Consider the following 15,798-nt stretch of genomic DNA (forward strand, 5'->3'; position numbering starts at 1 on the left):
AACCTACTGCCTAACATCACTCTTGGTTACCATCTTTATGACAACTGTGTGATGCTAGGAATGGCATTCCGGGCTGCCTTATCCTTGACTAGTGGAACAGAGGAGTCCTTCTCTAACCTAAACTGCACTGGCCCACCACCAGTGATTGGTATTGTGGGAGATTCAAGTTCAACAGTTTCCATTGCGATTTCAAGTATTCTGGGGCTGTTTCGAGTACCTATAGTAAGAAAAAAGTTCTAATATATATTTTTTTCGTTGTTGATTATTACTCAGTTTCTTTGTCTCATGCCCTCCCCTCTCTCCATCTCCCTAATTAGGTTAGTCACTACGCCACCTGCTCCTGTTTGAGTGACAGGAAAAAGTACCCCTCTTTCTTCAGAACAATCCCCAGCGATGCCTTCCAGGTGCGGGCTATGGTTCAGATCTTAAAATATTTTGGATGGACCTGGGTTGGTCTCATCTACAGTGATGATGACTACGGCGTCTACGCTTCTCAGTCCTTCCAGCAGGAAATGCAGCTGTTTGGACATTGTGTTGCTTTTTCTGAAAGCCTGCCCCATGATAACAACCCCAGAGATATTCAGCATATAACAGGAGTGATTCAGGCCTCTACAGCTAGAGTGGTGGTTGTTTTTTCCACTCCATCCTTTTTGATACCTTTGATAGATGAGGTGGTGTTGCAGAACATGACAGGCAGACAGTGGATTGCGAGTGAAGCTTGGGCCACATCATTTGTACACCACACTCCACGTTTACTGCCCTTCCTGAAGGGCACACTAGGCATCGCTATCAGGCGTGGAGAGATCCAGGGGCTTCATGATTTTCTAATACGTCTCCGTCCCAGCAATGATCCAAAAAATAATATGTTGAGGATCTTTTGGGAGAACATGTTTAGGTGCAGTTTTGAAACTGGGGTTAGAGAGACAGATGGAGAGCAAGTGAAAACGGTGTGTACAGGACAGGAGGATCTGAGCATCACAGACACTCCATACACTGATGTTTCAGAGCTGAGGGCCTCTTATAATGTCTATAAGGCAGTTTATGCCCTGGCAAATGCACTTAATGACCTGATGCAGTGTGAGGAGGGGAGAGGACCATTCAGTGGGAACAGCTGTGCTGACATAACAAACCTGAAACCTTGGCAGGTAAGAACTACAGGTAGAGTGCAGATTCTCTCCAGGCTTATAGAAGAGCTGATGTGGAAAAGCAAAATATTTGCATTATATTAATCCAAATTTCATATAACACCTCTCCTGTCTACAAACTGTACAGCTGGTTCACTACCTACAGAAAGTGAACTTCACCACAGGCTTTGGGGATCTTGTGTCATTTGATAAGAATGGAGATGCTCTGGCCATCTATGATGTGCTGAACTGGCAGCCAAGCTCTGATGGATCAATAAGGGTCCAAACGGTTGGTGTAGTAAATGAAGAGGCAGCAACAGGGATGGTGCTCACATTGAATGATGATGCATTATATTGGAACTTTGAGCCAAAAAAAGTAACTAGCATTGCTTGTTGCCATTTTTTGCAGACATAGTCTAAAAATAGTCAATAGCTATGAAAAGACAAATGAGAATACAGTAATGGAAAGGCCAAGCTTGTCATTATGTAAAAGAGATGATAGACAAACAAATGACTCATAACAGATGATGTCTCTTTCAGCCCCCAAGGTCTGTGTGCAGTGAGAGCTGCCCCCCAGGCACTAGACAAGCCACAAGGAAAGGCTTTCCTGTCTGCTGTTTTGATTGCCTGCCATGTGGAGATGGAGAGATTTCTAATACAACAGGTGTGGTGATTATTTTTGGCAAAAACTAAATAGAATTTGAATTTGATGTCCTCTTAAAACTCACCTTCTGTCTTTTTCTTACTCACAGATGCTATTGAGTGCACAGTGTGTCCAGACGAGTTCTGGTCCAATCCAGATAAAGATCAGTGTGTCCTCAAAGAAGTGGAGTTTCTGTCTTATGAGGATCCTCTGGGCATCTCTCTGACAACTGCTTCCCTGCTTGGTGCCTGCTTCTGTGCTCTTGTTATGGTCATCTTTGCGCATCACCGTAACACTCCTATAGTACGTGCTAACAATTCAGAGCTCAGCTTCCTACTGCTGTTGTCACTCAAACTGTGTTTCCTGTGTGTGCTGCTATTCATTGGCAGGCCGCAATTGTGGACATGTCAGTTAAGACATGCTGTGTTTGGCATTAGCTTTGTCCTGTGCATTTCCAGCATCCTGGTCAAGACTATGGTGGTAATAGCCGTGTTCAAGTCATCTCGACCAGAGGGCAATGGCGCTATGAAATGGTTTGGAGCAGCTCAACAAAGATGCACTGTTCTGGTCCTAATAGCCATCCAAGTTGTGATATGTGCAGTCTGGCTGTCAACTGCCTCTCCAACACCCCATAAAAACAGCCAGTATATCCGCTCTAAAATAGTATATGAATGTGCTATAGGCTCAGTGGCCGGTTTTTCTATGCTGCTGGCATACATTGGACTGTTGGCAGCAGTAAGTTTCCTGTTAGCTTTCCTGGCAAGAAATCTTCCAGATAATTTTAATGAAGCAAAGTTCATCACTTTTAGCATGCTAATCTTCTGTGCTGTCTGGATTGCATTTGTTCCAGCATATGTGAGCTCTCCAGGGAAATATGCAGTGGCTGTAGAGATATTTGCCATTTTAGCTTCTAGTTTTGGATTACTGGTAGCCATATTTGCCCCAAAGTGCTACATCATCCTTTTACATCCAGAGCGAAACACTAAAAAAGCCATCATGGGAAGGGAAACACAAAAGAAATAGTTTTACATTACTGTGGTGTAAAACTGTAAACTCTGATTTGACACTGCTTTATCATTTTGGGTTTCACTCCTGTAAACAAACAAGCAAAATCTTTGCAATGCCTTTTTTTTTAATTATTAACATTATATTGTTTTGTATACAGTGTATTAAGGGGTGTTTGTACTTTTTTATTTACATTTTTATTTAATTTTTTTTAAGAATTTTTTTTTGGTCACGTGAACAAAACAAATGCAGCATTGTTTTAACTACACTTTGAGTTTTATATTTGATATCTATTTTAAGGAATTTAATCGATTCTTATATCCAATTTCAATATTTTAATGTTTTTTTTTTCAGTTGATACATCAATAAATGAAGCTTTGTATTTGTTACTTTTCATAACAAACTCTCAGCTTTCAAATTCTATCCAATTTATCATGCAATCTACGCAATAAATGCCTTTTAATGCTCTTTAATGTGGCATGACAGATCACTGTAGCAGTGACACAGCAGAGCACACGTGAATAAATCATCTTATCCTCCTTACTACCAGGCAGCCATAGCATGTAATGAACACATAATGTTCATGTAAATGAACATCAGAAAGATCACAGGAAAATGTTGTAAGATACAGTACAATTTACTGAAATATATAATGTTTCAGGTAATTAGTGTTTTAACTGCTGAAATGTCAATAAAACATAGTTGAACAATATCACATAACACTTAATTTATCTCAGGAAAGCCATGTCCATAGATCATTAGTTCGCTAAAAAACTTACTTAACTGTACTTAACTTAATGATAGCTTAATTGTTTATGTTTGTCTGTCAAGAAAACAAGTTAAGACAGCAACTATAATTTACAATTCTACATTCATTAAGCACAGTAGATAGCAGTGCAGCACTGGTTAATAACACCATAAACTAAAAGACAGGATTAATATGAGGGTCTATGCCTTCAAAAAATATTATATGTTCCAAATTGCTGCCTTAACACAGCCAGAATGTGCATGTCTACACATTTTAAAGAAACCTGTTAAAAACTGCCACCTTAAACTGTGCTTGTCAACATGGTCAAATTTCACACGTTCTGTTTAAAGATATTTTGCCCCATCCACATTCCATAGGTGTAGACAGGTGTCAGTACCCAGACAGCACACATACATCTACATCTACATACATCATCTTCATCTGGAAAGCATCTGCTGTGTACAAACATCTGATAAACGTCTTTAAGATGTCAGTTTTACATACATTCTAAATAATTAAAGACATATTCTAAATGTCTATTTGACATCTGATAGGAAAAGTCCTATAGACGTATTGCAGATGAGCAAACACTCTAAATAATACGTCTTGCAAAAAAAAAAAAAGAAAGTCAAATAGTGCGCTATCAGGGTAGTTAAGTGACTGAATGGCAGTGGGCAAGACCTATGGCGCGATGATGTCAAACTATTTGTCGATGTCTTACGCTAGAGGCAGTCATACCATGTGAGGTCCAGTTGAGGGAAGTAGATGATTGCATGTTATCTGGATTACGTAATATGATTCCAAAAATAAGTACTTGTAATTAGATTATACTACATTTTAAAATACTTCTAATCAGACTACAGTTTCTTTTTATTGATTAGACGGTTACATATTGAAAATTAAGAGTCCGCACAGCATTTGACCAGTGGATTCACAAAATCATTTCAATTTTAGTGTTTTCTCAACATTTCAACATTGCATTAACTACTGATGAAAATTATTTTTTATTTGGTGTGTCACTTAGTGTGCTGTTTAATCATGTGTCACTATGTCTTTGGAAGGCCTTTGTGTTTCAAACACATTAAAATGCACAAATTCAGGTTATTTCTTATTTACATTGCAGGGTACCCAAACCTTTTTTGTCAACCGAACCTCTTTCAACTTAATACTTGAAGTAACCCCTGAGATTTTAAGGTCAGTAAGCAATAAGGTACGAGAGGCTGTGCTGTATTGTGAAGAAAGTCATGACTGAAGGGGTTGCAGGCACTCCACTATGCATCGTGCCTAACAACGTCCTTCAACCATGACTTTTTCACAATACAGCACACCTCAAGTACCTTATAGAGTGTTTTCACAACACGTCATCTGAACAATGACGTCAGTAAACAATGCCATTGAACCGAACGGAACTCACAAATTTAGCTGATTATTGATGCTGAAAATGGTCAATTATTGTTGTTTTGGGCTGTACTAATCGGTCGGACCGGGAAAAACATATGGAGTACTACGGACTGCCAAAAGTTATAAGAAGTTACAAGGAGAAGAGTGCAAAAAAAAACTGTCTGAGGAAAGATGTGAAAGTGCAGCCAAGCTCTGATGGATCAATAAGGGTCCAAACGGTTGGTGTAGTAAATGAAGAGGCAGCAACAGGGATGGTGCTCACATTGAATGATGATGCATTATATTGGAACTTTGAGCCAAAAAAAGTAACTAGCATTGCTTGTTGCCATTTTTTGCAGACATAGTCTAAAAATAGTCAATAGCTATGAAAAGACAAATGAGAATACAGTAATGGAAAGGCCAAGCTTGTCATTATGTAAAAGAGATGATAGACAAACAAATGACTCATAACAGATGATGTCTCTTTCAGCCCCCAAGGTCTGTGTGCAGTGAGAGCTGCCCCCCAGGCACTAGACAAGCCACAAGGAAAGGCTTTCCTGTCTGCTGTTTTGATTGCCTGCCATGTGGAGATGGAGAGATTTCTAATACAACAGGTGTGGTGATTATTTTTGGCAAAAACTAAATAGAATTTGAATTTGATGTCCTCTTAAAACTCACCTTCTGTCTTTTTCTTACTCACAGATGCTATTGAGTGCACAGTGTGTCCAGACGAGTTCTGGTCCAATCCAGATAAAGATCAGTGTGTCCTCAAAGAAGTGGAGTTTCTGTCTTATGAGGATCCTCTGGGCATCTCTCTGACAACTGCTTCCCTGCTTGGTGCCTGCTTCTGTGCTCTTGTTATGGTCATCTTTGCGCATCACCGTAACACTCCTATAGTACGTGCTAACAATTCAGAGCTCAGCTTCCTACTGCTGTTGTCACTCAAACTGTGTTTCCTGTGTGTGCTGCTATTCATTGGCAGGCCGCAATTGTGGACATGTCAGTTAAGACATGCTGTGTTTGGCATTAGCTTTGTCCTGTGCATTTCCAGCATCCTGGTCAAGACTATGGTGGTAATAGCCGTGTTCAAGTCATCTCGACCAGAGGGCAATGGCGCTATGAAATGGTTTGGAGCAGCTCAACAAAGATGCACTGTTCTGGTCCTAATAGCCATCCAAGTTGTGATATGTGCAGTCTGGCTGTCAACTGCCTCTCCAACACCCCATAAAAACAGCCAGTATATCCGCTCTAAAATAGTATATGAATGTGCTATAGGCTCAGTGGCCGGTTTTTCTATGCTGCTGGCATACATTGGACTGTTGGCAGCAGTAAGTTTCCTGTTAGCTTTCCTGGCAAGAAATCTTCCAGATAATTTTAATGAAGCAAAGTTCATCACTTTTAGCATGCTAATCTTCTGTGCTGTCTGGATTGCATTTGTTCCAGCATATGTGAGCTCTCCAGGGAAATATGCAGTGGCTGTAGAGATATTTGCCATTTTAGCTTCTAGTTTTGGATTACTGGTAGCCATATTTGCCCCAAAGTGCTACATCATCCTTTTACATCCAGAGCGAAACACTAAAAAAGCCATCATGGGAAGGGAAACACAAAAGAAATAGTTTTACATTACTGTGGTGTAAAACTGTAAACTCTGATTTGACACTGCTTTATCATTTTGGGTTTCACTCCTGTAAACAAACAAGCAAAATCTTTGCAATGCCTTTTTTTTTAATTATTAACATTATATTGTTTTGTATACAGTGTATTAAGGGGTGTTTGTACTTTTTTATTTACATTTTTATTTAATTTTTTTTAAGAATTTTTTTTTGGTCACGTGAACAAAACAAATGCAGCATTGTTTTAACTACACTTTGAGTTTTATATTTGATATCTATTTTAAGGAATTTAATCGATTCTTATATCCAATTTCAATATTTTAATGTTTTTTTTTTCAGTTGATACATCAATAAATGAAGCTTTGTATTTGTTACTTTTCATAACAAACTCTCAGCTTTCAAATTCTATCCAATTTATCATGCAATCTACGCAATAAATGCCTTTTAATGCTCTTTAATGTGGCATGACAGATCACTGTAGCAGTGACACAGCAGAGCACACGTGAATAAATCATCTTATCCTCCTTACTACCAGGCAGCCATAGCATGTAATGAACACATAATGTTCATGTAAATGAACATCAGAAAGATCACAGGAAAATGTTGTAAGATACAGTACAATTTACTGAAATATATAATGTTTCAGGTAATTAGTGTTTTAACTGCTGAAATGTCAATAAAACATAGTTGAACAATATCACATAACACTTAATTTATCTCAGGAAAGCCATGTCCATAGATCATTAGTTCGCTAAAAAACTTACTTAACTGTACTTAACTTAATGATAGCTTAATTGTTTATGTTTGTCTGTCAAGAAAACAAGTTAAGACAGCAACTATAATTTACAATTCTACATTCATTAAGCACAGTAGATAGCAGTGCAGCACTGGTTAATAACACCATAAACTAAAAGACAGGATTAATATGAGGGTCTATGCCTTCAAAAAATATTATATGTTCCAAATTGCTGCCTTAACACAGCCAGAATGTGCATGTCTACACATTTTAAAGAAACCTGTTAAAAACTGCCACCTTAAACTGTGCTTGTCAACATGGTCAAATTTCACACGTTCTGTTTAAAGATATTTTGCCCCATCCACATTCCATAGGTGTAGACAGGTGTCAGTACCCAGACAGCACACATACATCTACATCTACATACATCATCTTCATCTGGAAAGCATCTGCTGTGTACAAACATCTGATAAACGTCTTTAAGATGTCAGTTTTACATACATTCTAAATAATTAAAGACATATTCTAAATGTCTATTTGACATCTGATAGGAAAAGTCCTATAGACGTATTGCAGATGAGCAAACACTCTAAATAATACGTCTTGCAAAAAAAAAAAAAGAAAGTCAAATAGTGCGCTATCAGGGTAGTTAAGTGACTGAATGGCAGTGGGCAAGACCTATGGCGCGATGATGTCAAACTATTTGTCGATGTCTTACGCTAGAGGCAGTCATACCATGTGAGGTCCAGTTGAGGGAAGTAGATGATTGCATGTTATCTGGATTACGTAATATGATTCCAAAAATAAGTACTTGTAATTAGATTATACTACATTTTAAAATACTTCTAATCAGACTACAGTTTCTTTTTATTGATTAGACGGTTACATATTGAAAATTAAGAGTCCGCACAGCATTTGACCAGTGGATTCACAAAATCATTTCAATTTTAGTGTTTTCTCAACATTTCAACATTGCATTAACTACTGATGAAAATTATTTTTTATTTGGTGTGTCACTTAGTGTGCTGTTTAATCATGTGTCACTATGTCTTTGGAAGGCCTTTGTGTTTCAAACACATTAAAATGCACAAATTCAGGTTATTTCTTATTTACATTGCAGGGTACCCAAACCTTTTTTGTCAACCGAACCTCTTTCAACTTAATACTTGAAGTAACCCCTGAGATTTTAAGGTCAGTAAGCAATAAGGTACGAGAGGCTGTGCTGTATTGTGAAGAAAGTCATGACTGAAGGGGTTGCAGGCACTCCACTATGCATCGTGCCTAACAACGTCCTTCAACCATGACTTTTTCACAATACAGCACACCTCAAGTACCTTATAGAGTGTTTTCACAACACGTCATCTGAACAATGACGTCAGTAAACAATGCCATTGAACCGAACGGAACTCACAAATTTAGCTGATTATTGATGCTGAAAATGGTCAATTATTGTTGTTTTGGGCTGTACTAATCGGTCGGACCGGGAAAAACATATGGAGTACTACGGACTGCCAAAAGTTATAAGAAGTTACAAGGAGAAGAGTGCAAAAAAAAACTGTCTGAGGAAAGATGTGAAAGTGAAAGTTGTGACATTTGCCAAGTATGGTAACCCACACTTGCAATTTGTGCTCTGCATTTAACCCATCCAAGTGCACACACACACCCGGAGCAGTGGGCAGCCAATTGCTCCAATGGCTGGAGCAAATAGAGTGCTGTATACATTCACATCCCCACCTAGAACTCCTGCCAGTACTAAGATTCGGACCTGTGACCTTTGGGTTACAAGTCCGACTCTAATATTTAGGCCACAACTGCCTATCTATTTAATGGTGCTATATTTATTATTATTGTATTCTAGGAGCCAAAGGAACCAGCTCGTAAGGATTTTTACCACCTATTAACTTTAGTTTGTCAAAATACTGCGCCCTTTCCTGCTTACTAAGTCCTTCTCTATATGATTTAGCAGCTTCCTCACGTTTTTTTCTGTGGTTTAGACATCATAAATTAGTACAACAACGTCTTCATTAGTACATTAACCATGCAATCCATGCTGTTGTTTACATCTTAATATCTCCAATATGGCCGCACATCTGGGTAACTGACCAAACCGTGACGTAGGTGCAAACGTTCTATTGCTTAAATGGTTACCACAAAATACAAATATTAAAGCCAAACTTACTTAGTTACTTTTTTTAATTCATTAAATGCTATTCTTCTGCAAAAATATAAATAAATAAATAAATTAAAAAAAATAGTTTTCCAGCTTTTAGTTTAAAACAAACAAATTTGTGGCACAGTGCAAGTTTGCAAATGTCATTACAGTGTAAATTGATGGACATGCAGTACCATACCTGAAACAGAAAACTAATAAGTACAGTAATATTCCCTCCACACTTTGGAAACTGTGGGCTTCCACACAGACACATGCACACATCAACATATCTCCCATATGAGAAGACAATAGATGTGTTCGACTTGAAGCGGCGCTGTGCAGACCGATCTGTCTATGACATCAGCCAGAGTGCTCTCATGCTCTCATGGTACTTTGATGTCATACACACCGATCGGTCTGTGTAGTGCTATTTCAAGTCAAACATACCTTTTCTTTGATGGGGGAAGGGCGTGTGGGAAGGTGAATGACGCAACATAACGCTAATAGGGGTCACTCATAATTCATCACGTAAATAAAAAATAGCTAATTTTGCAGAAATACATAATACATAGAATATGAATTGATGCTACATTGTTTATGTTGCTAAGAGTGGTTGCTAGGGGTGTTGCACAGTGATAAACAGAACTGTTGGGTGAAGCGGCCATAGCCACGCTTTATTGTGAATAAAACAGCTGTTGACCAATCAAGAATCAAGGACTGGAACTAACCATTTTATAATAAGTTAATTATTCATATATTTGTATATTCATAGTTCAAAGTAATCAAAAAGTAGTTCAACTATAGTACCTCAAATGTTTAATGTAATGGATTACGTTACTAACTACAATTTTTTTAATGTAATTTGAAATCAGTAATAGGGTACATTGTAAGTAATTTACCCAGCACTGGTGAGGTCACAGATCTCACAATGAGGGGTGCCACTATGGTTTCTGGGCTAAAATGGCATATCTATGAATTTGCAAATTAGTCCCTGCCTCCACTCAATCACACCAGTTCAGACCTGCTAGACTTCACTCAGTGAGCAGACGTAAATGCTGTACTAAATGCTACACAATGGCAGTGGCAATCTTGGATTGCAGTCATTCATTGCTTATAATCACTAAAAAGCTGTCACTCATCTTAGTTCATTGCAATCTCATTCTGTTATAATCAATGAAGTGCTACACTGCACAATTTATATCTTAGTTACATTGGGCCTCATCATGAAACACGAGCAGAACTAATTGTGTAAATCATTCGGAAAGTCGTTCTGATGTAAATTTTCGGATTCATGAAAATGTTCGTATTTTGAAAATGTTAGTTGGTACAAAAGAAATTTACACCTGCTCCCTACCACGTGTAAATGGTGCATAAAGCATTCAAACATTCTGTATTCTTTTAGACAAACTGATGACACTGCATTTTTATACACTCATGTATTATAATGATATTTAAAGTTGGCATGAAATGGAAGTTGCGATTGTCTTTTCTTCTCTACTGTGACGTATATCCGAGTGAAACGGCATCTGAAATGAGAGGGCGGGACTTGATTGTGTCCTTCGGGAATTGATTGGATCGTTGGAAGTTGGGGCGTTGCTAACAAAATGGAGGCAGATCTGAATGCCAGTTTGCAGTTAGTGGTGGGGGATTTCTCTCCACTGGATTCACAGCCGACACCCAAGCATGAATAAATGTTTTATTTATTAAAGGGGTCATATGATGCAATTTCAAGTTTTCCTTTCTCTTTGGAGTGTTACAAGCTCTTGGTGCATAAAGAAGATCTGTAAAGTTGTGTAGGGATTTCTATCATGAACGGACACTGATATGCCCCTATCAGCCATCATGAGGTTTGCTAATCACCCAGCACATGATTCCAATATTCTGGGTCGACTTCCTGCCGGTCTTGTCGTCATCCACTCAGAGGAGTGATTAAAGATTAATCCAATCAGGAGACAACAAAGCTTTCTGTGTATCAGGACTGGAAAGGTTCGTTCACAACATATAGAAACCACGATGTCTTGTGACCACCAATGGATGGAACTATTATGTCCAAACTATATAATGCAGCCAACCACCACACCAAAGCAGAGCCAGTACGATGCGAAGCGGTGTAGATGCAAGGGGCTGACAGCAACGGGATGCCGAGTAGGCAGTCCAACCAAACACCAGTCGCAAACATTAACCAGTTGACATCTCATACGGCTTTCCAATAGATGCACAAAATCAACCCTAAGCGAGCCGTGGCTGAATTAGCCGCACCACTAACAAACACACAGTGTCGAACGCCAGTACCAGAAAGGGGGTGGGGGCACCTGAGTAACACCTCCGACTGACACAAATCAGCCCTTTATACACCCACCTATGCCTGCTGATAGGCTAACAATATTCTAACGTCAATACAGGGAGCGGCTAACTACCCTGCCACATGTGCAAAGAAAGCAATAATAACAATTTATTCAGCAATTCTTGTTCCCGAGTTACCGTCTTCCGCCATTTTGTAGAGTACTCCAGAACGTAATCAAGGTAACCAGCGTTGCTTATGTTCAGTAGACAGCGTGCACATTTTATTATTATGTTATTATTGTTTTCTTTGCACACAAAAACTATTCTCATAGCTTCGTAAAATTACGGTTGACCCCCTGATGTCACATGGACTATTTTACCGATGTCCTTGCTACGTTTCTGTGCGCTGAGCGTGGTAATATCATTGCTGTCTATGGAGGATCAGAGAGCTCTCAGATTTCATAAAAAATATCTTAATTTGTGTTCCATAGATGAACGAAGGTCTTATGGGTTTGGAACAACATGAGGGTAATTATTGACAGAATTTTCAGTTTTGGGTGAACTATCCCTTTAACATTTTGTGAATTTAAAACCATGTATTTGTAAGAAACAAATCAAACATTAAGTTTTTTTTTTCACTTTAACCATTTGGCTTCTGGCCAAAATATGAGACTATAATCCATGATAACACTTCCTCCAGAGAAAACCTCTATCACCTGTTGTCCTCTAACATCAAAATCCACCCACATATGTGACCCTGGACCACAAAACCAGTCATAAGGGTCAATTTTTCGAATAAATTAATAAATAAGCTTTCCATTGATGTATGGTTTGTTATGATAGGACAATATTTGGCCGAGATACAACTATTTGAAATCTGGAATCTGAGGGTGCCAAAAAATCTAAATACTGAGAAAATCGCCTTTAAAGGGGTCATATGATGCTTTTTTAAAGATAATTATTTTGTGTATTTGGTGTAACAGAATATGTTGACATGCTTTAATGTTCAAAAAACACATTATTTTTCAAATACTGTACATTATTGTAGGTCCTCTATGCCCCGCCTCTCTCAAACACTTCGTTTTCTACAAAGTCCCTCCTTCCGACAAGCGCAGTCTGCTCTGATTGGCCAGCTGACCCAGTGCATTGTGATTGGCCGAACACCGCAAGCACTCGTCGGAAATGTAACGCCCCTTACCATAATCGCAGCTTCAGCTTTCAACATAAATGTAAAGACAGAGCCCGAATTGTTGAAAACGACGTGTTTGAGAGAGGCGGGGCATAGAGGACCTACAATAATGTACAGTATTTGAAAAATTATGTGTTTTTTGAACATTAAAGCATGTCAACATATTCCGTTACACCAAATACACAAAATAATGATCTTTAAAATAGCATCATATGACCCCTTTAAGGATGACGACGACGATCAACGGCACAAAACATGTCTTCATCCCTGTCCTCACTACATCATGGACGAGGATACACACAATTTATGTGTGGTTTGTTTGAGTGCAGAGCATGCACAGTCAGCTTTTGAGGGGGTGGCTGTGTTCATTCATTTCACGAGTTCACACTTACATATAATTAAATAAAGGTTATGCGTATTTGGCATGCTGTCCAGGGAGAGAGCTCCGAGCTCGGCAAGACTCCCGAGCCCGGGGCACCCTTCTCCTGTCCGGGGAAAGGGGTCCGAGCTCGGTGTCCAGCCCGGCCCAAAAGCACTCCCCCAAAGGCAATTAGAACAGGACAGCAGCCAGATACGTGCATTTACTACCCCCCAAAAAGCAAGGCTTAGCTCGGCAAGACTCCCGAGCCCGGGGCACCCTTCTCCTGTCCGGGGAAAGGGGTCCGAGCTCGGTGTCCAGCCCGGCCCAAAAGCACTCCCCCAAAGGCAATTAGAACAGGACAGCAGCCAGATACGTGCATTTACGACCCCCCAAAAAGCAAGGCTTAATGTTAGAGGGGTGCTGGACGTCCTTTGGTATACGTTTATTGTGGCAGTATCTAGGACAAGAATTTGGCTTCTGTGGAAGCGTTCATTGCTGAAAGAGAGAGATAAAGGCTCCTGCGGGAGACGCAACTATCGCAGCAGTAGAGAAAGTTAGAAAAGGCTCCTGCGGGAGCAGACACTGCTGCGGCAGTAGAGAAATACAGAAAAGGCACCTGCGGGAGCAGACACTGCTGCAGCAGTGGGGAAATACAGAGGAAGGCTCCTGTGGGAGCAGACACTGCTGCGGCAGTGGGTAAATACAGATAAAGGCTCTTGCGGGAGTAGACACTGCTGCGGCAGTGGGAGAGAGAGATAAAGACTCCTGCGGGAGCGGACACTGCTGCGGCAGTGAGGAAATACAGATAAAGACTCCTGCGGGAGCGGACACTGCTGCGGCAGTGGGAGAGAGAGATAAAGACTCCTGCGGGAGCGGACACTGCTGCGGCAGTAGAGAAATACAGATAGGCTCCTGCGGGAGCAGACACTGCTGCGGCAGTGGGGAAATACAGATAAATGCTCCTGCGGGAGCAGACTCTGCTGCGGCAGTAGAGAAATACAGAAAAGGCTCCTGCGGGAGCAGACACCGCTGCGGCAGTAGGGAAATACAGAAAAGGCTCCTGCGGGAGCAGACTCTGCTGCGGCAGTGGGGAAATACAGATGAGGCTCCTGCGGGAGCAGACACTGCTGCGGAAGTAGAGAAATACAGAAAAGGCTCCTGCGGGAGCAGACACTGCTGTGGCAGTGGGGAAATATGGAAAACTCCTGCGGGAGTGGGGACTGCTGCGGCAGTGGGGAAATATGGAAAAGCTCCTGCGGGAGTGGGGACTGCTGCGGCAGTGTGGGAATTAGGTAAGGCTCCTGCGGGAGCGGGGTGCTGTTGGGATGGCTGGAGTGGGGATGGGCCATTATAGATGGATTAGGTGATGTTAAAGGGGGTAAGCTATGCTGGGTAAGGAGTTCGATTGAACAGGGATGGACTGGCGTTAAAGGGGTCGGCTGAAGAGGGTTCGGTGAGCTTCTTTGATATGGAAGCGGTCTGACCCGCACGTAGGTCTTAAAGGCCTCTGGCTTCTGAAGGCTTCTGACAAAATCTGTGTCCTGATGTTGCTGGCTACGGGGGGTGGTTCCAAGGCGAGAGTGTTCGGAGGGATGGGTAGGGGCATGGCGGAAGATAGAGAGAAGGAAGGGCGAGCATGCGAGGGGGAGGAGGAAGGATAGCTGCCGGAACCGCTTACGGAGGCATGCTCATGCTTGGGACGGCTCCGGGAGTTATAGCTGAAGAAAGAGGGGGAAAGAGAGGGGGAATGGTGGGCGTCGGGGCCTGCGCCATTAGCGGAGTCATGCTCACGCTTGGGATGGCTCCGGGAGCGGAAGAATGAGGGGTAAAGAAAGGGGGAATGGCGGGCATTGGGCCTGCGCCATTAGCGGAGTCATGCTCATGCTTGGGATGGCTCCGGGAGACATGTGTCATGTCATGATTATGAAGGTGCCATGTCAGTCTTATGCACACCCCTTCAAGTAAAGTGTTACCGCTTCTTTGATATGGAAGCGGTCTGACCGCACGTAGGTCTTGAAGGCCTCTGGCTTCTGAAGGCTTCTGACAAAATCTGTGTCCTGATGTTGCTGGCTACGGGGGGGTGGTTCCAAGGCGGGAGTGTTCGGAGGGATGGGTAGGGGCATGGCGGAAGATAGAGAGAAGGAAGGGCAAGCATGCGAGGGGGAGGAGGAAAGATAGCTTCCGGAACCGCTTGCTCACGCTTGGGACAGCTTTGGGAGCTATAGCTGAAGAAAGAGGGGGAAAGAGAGGGGGAATGGTGGGCGTCGGGGCCTGCGCCATTAGCGGAGTCATGCTCACGCTTGGGATGGCTCCGGGAGCGGAAGAATGAGGGGTAAAGAAAGGGGGAATGGCGGGCATTGGGCCTGCGCCATTAGCGGAGTCATGCTCATGCTTGGGATGGCTCCGGGAGCGGAAGAAAGAGGGGTAAAGAAAGGGGGAATGGCGGGTGTCGGGGCCTGCGCCATTAGCGGAGGCAGCCTCACGCTAGGGTTGGACGGTGGGGCTGCAGGCCATGGGTAGGGGATGGGGTTAGGAGTGGGGTAAGGAAAGGGCTGTGGATGGGT

General features: G+C 41.6%; 3 protein-coding genes across 3 annotated transcripts in view; all 3 read left to right on the plus strand.

The window, feature by feature from the left end:
* LOC107671070 (extracellular calcium-sensing receptor-like) overlaps nt 1–2,790 on the plus strand; it is a 3,245-nt gene extending 455 nt beyond the window's left edge. The window contains 5 exon segments of the mRNA XM_016463915.1: nt 1–222; nt 318–1,145; nt 1,273–1,500; nt 1,665–1,788; nt 1,877–2,790. The exon segment at nt 1–222 is cut by the window's left edge and continues 15 nt beyond it. Of these exon segments, the coding sequence (XP_016319401.1) occupies nt 1–222; nt 318–1,145; nt 1,273–1,500; nt 1,665–1,788; nt 1,877–2,790 (2,316 nt within the window).
* A 2,033-nt stretch (nt 2,791–4,823) lies between these two features.
* Nucleotides 4,824–6,516, plus strand: LOC107671061 (extracellular calcium-sensing receptor-like). The gene is made up of 3 exons (XM_016463907.1): nt 4,824–4,853; nt 5,391–5,514; nt 5,603–6,516. The coding sequence occupies exons 1-3, from the start codon at nt 4,824–4,826 to the stop codon at nt 6,514–6,516; spliced, it is 1,068 nt and encodes a 355-aa protein (XP_016319393.1).
* Nucleotides 6,517–14,600: 8,084 nt separating this feature from the next.
* Nucleotides 14,601–15,798, plus strand: part of LOC107671063 (extracellular calcium-sensing receptor-like) — a 13,835-nt gene continuing 12,637 nt past the window's right edge. The window contains exons 1-2 of the mRNA XM_016463908.1: nt 14,601–14,612; nt 14,710–14,894. Of these exons, the coding sequence (XP_016319394.1) occupies nt 14,601–14,612; nt 14,710–14,894 (197 nt within the window). The remainder of the gene's footprint in view (nt 14,613–14,709; nt 14,895–15,798) is intronic.

Source organism: Sinocyclocheilus anshuiensis, unplaced genomic scaffold, assembly GCF_001515605.1.
Source record: "Sinocyclocheilus anshuiensis isolate Anshui unplaced genomic scaffold, SAMN03320099.WGS_v1.1 scaffold1382, whole genome shotgun sequence".
In the NCBI taxonomy this organism is placed as follows: domain Eukaryota; kingdom Metazoa; phylum Chordata; class Actinopteri; order Cypriniformes; family Cyprinidae; genus Sinocyclocheilus; species Sinocyclocheilus anshuiensis.